This window comes from Maniola jurtina, chromosome 16 (genome assembly GCF_905333055.1).
Source record: "Maniola jurtina chromosome 16, ilManJurt1.1, whole genome shotgun sequence".
NCBI lineage: Eukaryota > Metazoa > Arthropoda > Insecta > Lepidoptera > Nymphalidae > Maniola > Maniola jurtina.
This window is the reverse complement of record NC_060044.1, coordinates 1688791-1701568: the sequence shown is the minus strand read 5'-3', so window position 1 is coordinate 1701568 and position 12778 is coordinate 1688791. Positions and strand designations below refer to the sequence as shown.

The 12778-nt window shown below is 35.7% G+C and overlaps 1 protein-coding gene across 8 annotated transcripts in view; it reads left to right on the top strand.

Annotated features, from left to right (window-relative positions):
• The window catches only part of LOC123873365 (kinesin light chain), a 58097-nt gene that overhangs the window by 14890 nt on the left and 30429 nt on the right, over positions 1 to 12778 (top strand). For 3 of the 8 annotated variants that reach the window (XM_045918206.1, XM_045918205.1, XM_045918203.1), the window contains exon 1: positions 5333 to 5514. The exons of 1 other annotated variant lie outside the window; for it this stretch is intronic. In XM_045918206.1, the coding sequence (XP_045774162.1) occupies positions 5486 to 5514 (29 nt within the window). In that variant the 5' untranslated portion in view covers positions 5333 to 5485. Of the gene's footprint in view, positions 1 to 5311; positions 5515 to 12778 lie in introns of those variants that run through there. 4 more of the 8 variants (XM_045918202.1, XM_045918201.1, XM_045918208.1 and 1 more) reach the window with 4 other exon arrangements.

The following is a 12778-nucleotide window of genomic DNA, read 5'->3' as shown; positions in this document are numbered from 1 at the left end:
TTAAACTTAGAAATTTATTACATTTAATCCCACTTTATTGTTTAAATTTCGCACGCGCATGGTCATCGACCGGAGTCCAAGAGCGCGCAAGCGAGAAAACTGCATGTTAGGAATAGTTTTTCCATGAAAACCGACCTTCGAAATATTATATCAGCGCTATTCATGTTGATTATAATTCCTAGTGAAATGAATGCACATAAGTAACAAACGATTGTAATTATATGAAATAAGAAAAATTACTTTCCAAGAAAAATCGCCGTGAACAAAAATAATAATTTTCATCAAATAAAAATGATTTAACATTATTAGCAATCATGCCCATCGCTACCACAGATTTATTATGTATCAAATATCGATTTAGTGAAGCGAATCGTACAGTGGCCTCGTTCAGGATTGCAATCATCGTGGCCTATTTCATTGGAGGCTTAAATTGGATTCCAGTTGGAAACTTGTTCCGTTTCTAGTCCTTCCACTTCTGTTCTTATTTTTCGTTTATGCAGTTTCTAGTTTTCCAAGATAGCGTAGGGTTAACATTTTTTGTTTGTATAGCAATTATTTGTTTTATCGGCTAATAAATAATGCTGTAATTTGGGAAGGAAATATTAAAAATATATTTTCTGTAGGTATGAGAAGTGCATAGATTAACCGTTGTTTAGTGCCTGTGGTAAACAATAAAGTAAAATTGAAATAGGTTACTTTTATCCAACTATTACATTATACTGCTTTAGAGACTATAGCGAGGAAGAAAAAGAAATAAAAAGTAGAAAAACATTCAACTAACAGCAGCAACATATGAAAGAAATTAATTGCTTTGCTGAATTAATAATTTTGGGACGTAGGTAATACTGATAGCCATTATAGAAAACAAATAACTAGAGAAAGAGTATCATCAAGTGCCCAGTCTCATATCAGACAAGTAGAATAGTATTTCGATACTGATATAAATTTGAATTTACGATAAATAGCCTTGTCTCAATTACGTAAACCTAAATATTTATGTTGAATTATATCTAAATTTAGATATAAACATATTTGAGGGCGTTGATATAACGGTCAATAAAATGCGTAGGTACCTACTCTGCTCTTAAAATAAATTGGCCAAGCCGGTAAATGGTTCGCAGTAGTTAATATCCAACATCTGACCCATTTTGTTTCGCTCTCGTAGTATTGAGAATAATAGCTAGATAATCGAGGCTGTCTATAATGCTCTACTGATTGTGTTTAATAATTGCTAATAATAGTAGATAATGGTGTTAAGTCGGTTGTATATAAGTCTGTAAACCAACTGACAGCTCTGAAATTAGTAAGTGCTATCCTTTTTACCCGAATACGGCAAAGCCAAAAGGGTTGTGAAGTGAAGCAAATTAAGAAAACCAGTCCAAAAAGATGTAAGTGACTTTAGATTTTCTTTGGACAGGTTTCTTTTGATGTCTTGACCATTTTGTGAGAGGTTTAACTCAGTTATAGTATCTACCATAGTTTAGTTCTTTTTGTTTTGGTATGCTTAAAAGTCACCTCGTCGAGTTTCTATACTTGTTACCATATTCGTTAACAGTAGATTTTATAAACAAAAATAAAAACACTTCGAACTGGTCGCTGTATTTTGTATGCCTGAAGAAATTAGGATCACCAGTTGCGTGTTCCAACCTCATTCGTGCTATCGTAGATATGGTAATATTTATAACTTATTCACATACAAAATGTTAGTTAGGCACTTGGTTATTTATATTAAAAACGATACTTTGTGGCGCACGAAATCAGATTTGGAAGTGAATAGATATTTGCAACTGATTAACCCATTTTATCGTACTCTTTCTGTACGGAATTTCTAAAAATACTGGCCGGTTTAGTTGCTACCACTAGCTTATAGCTTCGCGTTGTCTGCGTGAAAAATAGAATTTATAAAACTACGAGTAGGTACGTTATAGAGGAAACCTCATCCAAAATTTGAAGTCTTTAGATTTAGTGGTTTGAGCAGGTCAGGATTTTATAAATACCTCTAATATTTTTCGTGTAAGTATAGTGTGCAATGCTATATTTTTGGTCCTTCGAGTCGAATACTTAATGCTTCAATGTAGGCAAAAAGATTAAAAATAATTTATAATATCGCTACTGTCTGAATACTTTTAAAATCAAAAATTAGCTAGAGATCTATTGCAATGTAATCTTTTCATAGCGGTGCTGGCACTGGGAATCGTGAATAATGGCTTAAAACATTCTCTTTGCGATACTAAACGCGAGCTCTTAAGAAAATTAGTTCTTAGACAGAACCCAAGACGGAAGTATGATGCATCATCCATCCCTAGACCGTCTAGATTGCAATGGAATCTTTTCATAGCGGTGCTGCCAGCAAAATACACTTGGAAGAATAGTGGCTTTAAACATCCCTTTTACAATACTCAACGCAAGCTCTTAAGAAAATTAATTCTTAGACAGAATCCAAGACGCAAGTATGATCCAATTAGTTTACTGCACAAGTTACCGGGAAACCTTTGTGTTGAAACGTCTGCCAAGGCGGCCATGTTTTACACGTGCTGAATGCAGATTGAGATTACGTTACGTGGTTTTGTAATAACTTGAATTCTTATTCTACAGTACCTAAAACTAGCCTGTCAAATACTTAGTATTCATCATCATCATCATTATCGGCTGACAGACGTCCACTGCTAGACATAGGTGTCTTGTAGGGACTTCCACACGTCACGGATTTGGGCCGTGTAATTTCCAGCGGCTTCCTGCGACTTATTTGATGTCGCCTGTACGAGGTCGCCATTCCAGCACTTTGGAAACCTAACGGCTATCGGCTTTTCGAACTATGTGCCTTACGCAATGCTACTTCATCTTCGCAACCCACTCAGCTATGTCGGTTACTCTGGTTCTTCTATGGAACTCCTTATTCTTGATTTGATCACGTAGAGAAACTCTCTCCATCGCCTGCTGAGTGACTCTAAGCTTTCTTATGAGGTCCATATAGTTAGTTAAATACTTAATAGATTGAATTAATAAGGAGATTCTAGATAAGGATGCGTTCCACTGTAGTGGAGACCAGCGGTGCAGAGTGCAGACTCGTTCAGCCCGAATAATCATATTATTGAGAGATGACAAAACCTTTCTTTATTCTTCTGGTAGTGATGCTGGAGCTATATAGGAATTCCGCCTTCTATAATGAGCAAGTACTTTGAAATATATTCAGTATCGTTTAAATAGTGTAGTGAAGATAACCAAAGTCCCAAAAAGATATTCATCCTGGAAAACTCCTTTTTCATGTCGAATAATACTAAAGACTCATGAAAAACTACGTACAAAGCAATATTAACTAGTTAATAACCACTTAAGTGATGGTTTTGTGAATAGGCCAGTCATAAACGGTACTTCAATTATCGAGACTGTCTCTCCATATCAATTAGCTCTTAAATTGAAGTGTACCCACTTCATTATTCAAGTCTATACTCTATGATAGTGAATTACTTACTAAGTTTAGTGTTAACATATTTACTTTTAAATTGTCTCTTCTTTTACGTAGAACTAACATTTCTCCAGCGGCGGGTAAAAGTAGCTGTATATACTGTTATTTCTAGCGTGCGAGATATACATCTACCACAAATATATATAAAAAATAGTGGGCATGTAGAATGTTTTCATCTAATTCTAGACAGAGCCAACGGGCTAACTAAACTATGCTACCTACGTATTTAACGATTATATTAATTTAATGCAGTATTGATGTAGTACATTAATACTGATATTAAAACAAATAGTCATTGCAATCCTAACAAAAACAAATAAACGCACTTAACACCAGACAATGATCCAAAGGGATCAACGACACACCAACCACCGCGTTGCGTAGGAGTTGGTCTATTTTGATTCCGATTATGTCCCCATCCCGTTTTCGCATCGGCAATATTTATAACTTCCTCTTTTTCTGGTACGAATTGTGCAATAATTGGCATGAAATGTTATGTATTTTTTCGAGTGTGTGCCAAAAAATACACGTGCGTGTAATGCTGAAACACTTCGTCTTTATGCTTTTGTGTCATAATCGTTAAATAATATTTGTATTGTACAAAATCTCTTTATTTAATTTAATTGTCTGGTCCGAAAGTAGTGATATCACTTTCACAATGTTCCGAGCAAAAAGGATAGATTACTTTTAGACTTGTCAGTTTAGTGATTTAATCCAATTACATTGGTTGTAATGTAACCTTTTGTAAGTTTTTTTTAATGTTCTTTACTATTCATTATCATAATATCATTATGTCCCACTGCTGGACAATTCGCTAAAATAGTCAGACCGATAGATTTATAGGCATACAGTATTTTGCTGTTTGTTCATTTACCTCGAATTTCTCGCTGGTGAAGGTTTCCTTAAATCAGACTTTTTGAAATTGTTGAAACAATTTTTGAGTTATAATCATTATTGATTGTTGTAATTGTCTGTGGTAACATCGCAATTATTATTTTCATCTAATTCTTACATAGATGCGTCGGTTTCTTTATTGTATTATAACCGTGGTTAATGGTTTTAACGGAGTTATTTAATCAATTTAACGTTTTTAATGGAAGTTTTGGTTTATGGCGTGAAGAATCGATCGTGAAACTTTAGTTATACCTACAATGACTAGGAGGAATTCACTGTGTAATATTGTTTTTATGTAAAAAATAATATGTTGGATAAAACTTTGATTGGTCTTTTGGTTTCTATTTTATGGTTGTCAGGTGTTTCCTCTATTGCTTTTGTCATCCCTGCTTTTTTCTTGTTTTTTTTACGTTTAGCTGTAAAATATTCCTTAGCTTATCAGAGATCTAATTTCATGGTTATTTTAAAGTTCATTTTATTTCAAGGTTTTTACTTGTTTTGAATTCCTCCAATTTTACTGCTTCTGACCACTTTTCGTTTAAGCTAAATAATTCTCGGAAATTGTTATTTATTAACAAAATTCATATGACGCTGTTTTTTTTAGAAATAGGCAGTGAAATCCAAAACGGCTTAGATCCCGTTTACACGGCATTAACACCGCACGTTTTTTTGCAGGATAAATCTTACCGAATACGTAGTGAGTATTATAGTATGCATACACTGAGTATAGAACCGTTCACATGATTAAAGTATCTACAAACAACATGTGATGTGGCACTAGTCACTAAGTACGTATTTGGTAAGATTTATCCTGAAAAAGGTATGTGAAATAAATATTGCCATCTGATCAGAATCTTACGAACCAATCTTATCCAGTAGGCTATGTTATTGTCGTACCCTCTTTTAACATAGGTAACCTTTCAATTATTTAATGTTTTTTTTTTTAAATAGTGTAGATATCTTAAATAGGTTTTGCACGTGCCGTGTTTTCATAATAAACTGTGAATAAACTAAATTAACTATTTTTATACAATTATCAACTATTTAGTGATTGCTGGTGATACAGAGTGTGTTTAGTGTTAGTGCAGTGTGATGGATAGTGCCCGTTAGTGCACATCACGTATAATGTCGAAGACTTTGAACGCCTACAGAATGTAAGTATAAAAAAAACACTTTGACGCTGAGTTTAGGGATTGCAATTCAGTTCAAAAACGTGCATAAATTATTTACGGACTAAATAGTAAGAAGGTAATAGTCAATATACAGATTGATTTGTCTGTTAGCTGTATCTACAGGTAGTGTTGTGCAGGAGCTGTGTTGCAGCGGTGTCGTGTAAGTGGGATACAACCCTAATGCTCTTACTTTGTACTGTGTCGCTCAGAATACTCCAAATAAAGAGATTTATATGTTAGTCAGTCAGTTTCGCCTTTTGCATTTAGCATAAAATAAATCTTTGGGCTATATTTTGTGTATAAAGACTTTTACATAACATTTAATTAAGCTACCCGGGAAAATCTGAAAAGACGAAGAAAGCATTGATCTATTGTCCTTCATCCTCCTGTCCTTGAATTTTGAGCTTTGAAGATCTCAAGCGCTCAATAAATATCTACCCTACAGAGTCTAAACAAAAAATAAAAATACTCTCTCTAGTTCTCAATATCACAAAGCCGACCATATATTTGTAATAATAACAAGCAGTGCGGACATCAGAACCAATAAATCTAGTGTCATATCAAAAAACAAGGAACACACAAAGGCTCGTTTGGTGGAATATCGTTCACTCGAGGTAAACTTGGCAACATGCCCGGAGCAACTGGTTTATGTCTGGCATTAAATGCATTTTGTGGTCATTTTGATATCAGCAGCGGATCTTAACGTAAAAACAATAGATTGAAGTGAAGTTAGGCCGCTTTCTGATTAGTTGGTACAGCAGCGCTGTGACATCAGCTCGGGCGTCGAGAGCGTACCGCGCCGCCTCCACTTTCGCACATGTCTGCAAAAAACAAAATTAATTTAGTGATTCTAAAAAACATCCTCCATAGAAGATTTTGGAAAAAGCAAGAACTCAAAATTAAAAAGTAATAGGGTGTATTAAAATGCGGTCTCAAACCAAAAATGAATCCTTGAAACGAGGGAATCGAGCTCACAGCACCATGAACAGAACTGAATGAGAGAGAAAAGAGAAAGAGAGCAAAGAGAGAACTTATATAAACGGAGAAATCCAGGCGAGTGTAAAACAAAGCAGTCCTAATCCAATTAGGGTAGCGTCACTCTACCGGACGAGCGGTAGGGTAATCGATGCGTCTAGACTAACTGGGGAGCTGAGAATGCTTTAAAAAGACCCCACATCTCTGGCAATGAATTATTATCTGTTATTTTGAGTCTAGACCATTGATGTTAAAAGCCAAAGATACGCAGTTCCTTTGTAATGTAGCTCCATTTTATTTGAAGCTCGCTTGTGCCTGCAATTGCGTCCGCGAAGCTTTTTTTTTCTTACGAACTCTAATAAGAAAGCGGTGATCGCCGAGAGGGTATGCATCTCACAGGCATGCAGGATTCCTCACGATGTTTCCTTCAACGCTAGGCAAGTGACATTTAATTGCTTAAACACGCGCAGACGCACATTTCTCCGAAAATATAAAAATGCGTGTTTGGGTTCAAATTCTGAGTCTCGAATTGGAGGCCGCAGTCTTAATTACCAGGCTGTAAGTTATCGCCGCTTTTCGCGTATGTAATCACTACCCATATTATTAATGTGAAAGTATGTTTCTTTGTTGGTTTATCCTTCAATCACGTCGCAACGGAGCAAAGGATCGAGGCGATTTTTTGCATGGACCTACAGAGGTAACATAGGTTACTTTTTATCACGAAAAAGGCAAAGAGTTCCCACGGGATTTTGAAAAAACTAACTCATCGCGGATGAAGTCGCGAGCTTCAGTTTTGTATGTGATGTGGGATGCGCTTAATTTACCTTTCAACGTTAAAAATAAAAAGCTACGAGTAAAAGCACTAACGAGGGACTCGGCCATTTTATGCAAACAAACTGAGGACATTCGAGTTGCGAATGGAAAATATGAATTTAGTAAACAGCCGTTTGTGTTCCTTTGTTTATTTGTACGGCATTTCGGCCGCAGCAGTTTAAGTTTTCGAGTAAACAAAGTTCATCACTGTTTTTTTTTTTTAATAAAGGACGATGGGCAAAATATGGGCTGTTCTCAAACTTGGGCGCGTTTGAAACCTCGTAGCTTTAGTTTTATGTTTACGTAATCAATTGCATAAATCATTATCTAACAAATTCAACAATTGACAGTCAAAAAGGATACAATGGTTCCCATGGTATTTGGTAAGAATTATTCTAAAAAAACGTGATAATGCCGTATGAACGGGATTTTATCAGCAAAATGTTACTTGTGGCTCAGTTGAATATCGTCTAAAACGCCTGAAACAGTAAGCCTTGTTCAGGAGGGTTGTCGCCCTTGGTAGCCATGGCAACGGGGATATTTTATGCGCCTCGCGCCGGCTATTACCTACCCCCCAAGGGGTGGGGGCACGAAACTTCGACAAGGTTATATTTGTACCCTCTGTTTTCTATATTATGGAAACATGTTAGTTTTGCTTGGCACGTTCCAAATTACATTTCCAGGAATATGACTTGTTGCTGAATTGGTTTCGTGATTTAATTTATTTGTCTGGTTACTTACATATTGTTGTCGACAATCTCTAAACTAAATTGGTAGGTCTTTTATTGCTATCCCTTTCATAGTGCTCCTGCAGAAATGGATTTTTGACCTGTCGATTTACTATATTTACCTACATTTCTATGTCAGTTAGTGTAAGTCAAACCTCTATACCTATAATCTCCTGATGATTGCCTTTTTTTTCGTGAGGAAAATCCGTCATGGATACCACCGGCCACGGCGAGCACAGTGGTTATTTATGTCGGACTCGACACCTTACATTCTACCGACTAAAAACCTCACGAAGTGCCATCTTCCTGGTGTTCAAATTCAAATTATTTTTATTCAATTAAACTTTTACAAGTGCTTTTGAATCGTCAAAATAATCTACCACTGGTTCGGAATGCTGTTCGCCTTCCATAAGAGGCAAAATACTAAGTTAGTAGAAATAGAGTACCATTTATGTGCCTTTTGCTAATGTGTTTTTTACGGCGCAGCCTATGCTACTGACAACAAATGTGTTTCAGTTTTTACGGCTCTTGATAATGTCTGCGATATATTTTTCTTGACACCCCTCAAGTAGATATATGTACGAGTAGGTAGGTATGTTGCAAACGTTTAGTGTCCTCGTCTTCTATGCATACCGCTAAGGTGTGTCGGACTGGGTAGTGCATTAACGTACTTGTAGCTATCTACATGTGTAATGCACTTCCGACTCCGTCTTTCCCGCAGTAACGGACAGTTAGAAGGAAACTTAGACCTTATCGGCACTTCCTATCTTGCGACTAATGTATATTAGTCGAGCTAATATGTACTAAGGGTCATGAATCATGATAGATGGTCTGCATTTGAATTCAAGCCGAATACAAAATGGCAGTATTAATGCAGCTATTGTGCAGAACAGTAGACCCTATCTCCTGCCTCATTTAGTATATTTTCATTTCGATATTGTCAGAGTGAATTAGAGTGAGGGAACTCTCGGTTTGATCCTGAATCGACGATATTTCATTAGGCTATGGTGACGTACAATCAAAGAAAAATATGCTACTTTAGGGCTATCTGCGTCAAATATACAAACATTTGACGCCTGCCAGTAACATCGAAGCCTCGACGTTTTGTTAGAAGTTCTCTAACTGTCTGTGAACTGTGATATTGGCAATATGGCAAAATTGGCAATTGAATTATTTTCTAGGAAGCAACCATGCTCCATCCTAGAGATTATCAACGCTTTCCATTAGAGAAAATACCCTCTCTTCTGTTCCTACGGAGCCAACCATACCCATAAGTCTATGAAGTATGGCACCATGATACGCTGATATTATTTTCTAGTTTGTGAATTTGCCGACCCTCCTTTGTTCACGTTTTATACATAGTTGTTCCATTCAATGTTTGTAGTCCCAGCCTTTTGTCACCTTGTGAACAAAAAATAGTTAAAAAAACAGCATAATTACGTCAGAGTGTGTAGATTAACAAAGCCTTTTTTACGTACATTCAAGTCAAATAACCTTCATCCAATTAACTCTTGAATGCTACCTGCAGATGTGTCTTCTGCGCCATGTATGAAATTGTCGTGTTTTTATTTTTAGAACTTTAATATGACTACGTAGCTACGTAGTAGGGAGGTATTATATGCGACAGGATGACGGCAGGTGATAATTTCATGTTTTTCTCACACATAGGGTTGCCTACATAAGAATTTTTTTTTTAAATTTATAACTAGTTAACATCCTCATTTATTTTAATATTGGTCTTGTAGTAACGTAGGCTTACGGTTCTTTCAAAAATAATGGATTGATAAATTGCGCGAAAACACTAAGAAAGTTGTATTTTGTAAATCTTACCTTTGTATTATACCAGAGTGAACTAGAGTAAAGAAACTCTCGGTTTGATCCTAAATCGACGATCTAATAGAATAGACTATGGGTGACGTGAATCAAAGAAATCTTGTCATTTTACAGCCTGTCTAGCATCAAATGTAGGTAAAATTTGACGCCTGCCCATGAGGTCGAAGCTTCAACGTTTGTTAGAAGTTCCCTGTCCTGAACTGTGTGTTATACTTACTGTATTTTAGTTGTCAACCCTATTCACGAAGGACAAACACGTTCTGTTTTCTGTGTCTATTAAAATGTTTTGGATATTTGGTAGCGTGCTTGTTTACCATAAACATTCCTTTCTGATACATTTTTACCTATATTAAGGCTTTTTACGAGTAGTTACTATAATATGTGTTATCTTTGTTATTGATAATGCATCATGCATTGAGCTTAGTAAAATTTTGTATGATGTAATTGTTGTAAGTATATAACATATCGATTATCGCTGTATCATAATGTCGTACTGGTTGATTCAATGCCCATAATAGGTTTGATCCATAAGGATCAAAGATTAGATGACACTAATTTATATTGTGCTTTGTTTGAAACGCAGAGAATTGAGATTAATAAGAACTTAACTCTTGCACATCCATACTTTAATATTATAAATGCGAGAGTGTGTATGTCTGTCTGTCTGCTAGCTTTTCACGGTCCAACAGTTTAACTGATTTTGATAAAACTTGGTACAAAGTTAGCTTACATCCCGGGCATGGACATACTTTTTATTCTGGAAAATCAAAGATTTCTCTCGGGATTTTTAAAAAACCTAAATCCACGCGGACCAAGTCGCGGGTACCACCTAAATTTTTATAAGTTAAGACTAAATGCTGTGAAAAATGCTAAATTTGTTGAAATTTCGTGGAAATTTTATGCCCGTACCAAATACAAATGTAGACAAAGTTGTGGAGGAGAGGGGTCCTTTATCCGCCTTATGTGGTGCAATGCGAAAGTAATAAAGTATCCCGGGATACCCTTGAGGGATTTCAGTGAAGTTTTACTGCGTACCTCCTTGTCGGGGTATTGCAAAGGTATATCTGCCTAATACCTCTTGGGTAGGGTGTGGTGTTATAGACAAACATTGCTGTGTTTGTATCTGTTTTGCTTGTTTACCACGGTAAAATTATTGTATACATTCCTACTTTTTTTACCATGATTGTACTCATACATTATGGAAAGGCTGTTGTAAAACTCTTTGAATTTATAAATTTTTGGACAAAAGTCCTAACATGCTTGTTTGCAAAATTCAGTCAATTTTTCAGTTAAATTCTAATCCAAAATCATTCTTTGTTCAAACTCCAAAATAAATATTTATTCCATGTCTAGTGTCTCATATTCTAAGTCGTCAGTGACTCTACTACTTTAGACATAGTGGTTTTTTGAGCCTAATGAAATTGTTTTCTATATTATCTACGATGTTAAGACAGACTTGCAAAGTAATTCTTGTACTCTGTTTACACTTTTCAAGTTTAAACACGTTTCTAACTTCTAAAGTCTTGTATGTACCAAGTTCCAACTAACTACAGAGGAATATCAAGTTTACGAAGTTGAGCTTTAAAAAATTCCCGTACCCAGGTAGTCTGCGGTTGCTTTTAAACTTTCATAACAAGATTGGCAAATTCTACATAAAATGTTGAAGCTGAAATTCTTGGATAAGTTATTTACAAAGCTGCAAAGATTACTTTTTTATCGCCTTTGAAACTTCTTCCTGGTTGTGTTTTAATTTACATATTGGTAATTTGAAACACATTCATTTAGATAAACCAGCTTTTATAATAGCCAAAATCTTATAGCGTGCATACTGTCGAGCGAATACGCCTGGCAACGATATAGCCAAATGCTGAGGGCTATCATGATGTGAAGGGAAGAAAAGAAAAAGAAAAAGATAGAGATTTAGAAGGTCAGCGCGAAGTAATGCCACGCAGTTCCGTGCTCACCTTGGCAGATATGGGGAGGGTATTTTAGTCCGTGCCAGGACACACCCTGCCAGCAGGCAGAAGTCCCTGAGGATTTTTTCCTCCCCCGAAGAAAAAAAAAGTTTTTATAGTAGAGTAAAGCTACGGCCACAACTGCGTTTCATGAACAGATGATACGGGAGCGTCCACGACGCGAATCTATTCGTGCAGGTGTAGTGTTGGCGTAGGTGTTCATGGCGCCATTCAATATCGTAGAGAGAAAACTCTATATGCCAAATATTAGATTACTAGCTGTGCCCGCGACTTCTTTCGCGTGGAATAGTGACTTTTCGGGCAGCATATACTCTACATTAAAAATGTTCGCCGTGATTCTTTAAATTGTAATAATAACTTTTTTATTTATGAACAGATTGACATGAAATAAACACTAAATGTTAAGTGAAGCTTACTACAATATATTAGTGAAAACCGTATCTAAATCGAATAAGCCGTTTCTGATATTAGCGTGCACAAACACACAGACAAACAGACAAAAAAAAAATTAATTACAATTTCGGGTTCGGCATCGATATAATAACTTTGCCCTGCTACTTTTTTTTATATATTTCCATTGTACAGACACCACTTTTCTACAATTTTATTATATTATGTATAGATTGTCGTTGATTGCAACAATCAACGACTACGACGATAATTAAGTTTACATAATTAACAGATACTGTAATACGACAATCTAATAACGATATAAATTGTAGAATTGTCGACAATTTATATCGTTATTAGATTATTTTCGTTGATAGTTTATATAATTACGTTTACATAATTACCAAAACTAAATACCGAAAAATGTCGAGACAAATAAGAGATTTACGACTCAAACATTCACAATATTTTGTTATTAATTGAGGAAGTATTATTTAACCAATTTTTAAATGTATTTCAGGCTTATGTCGT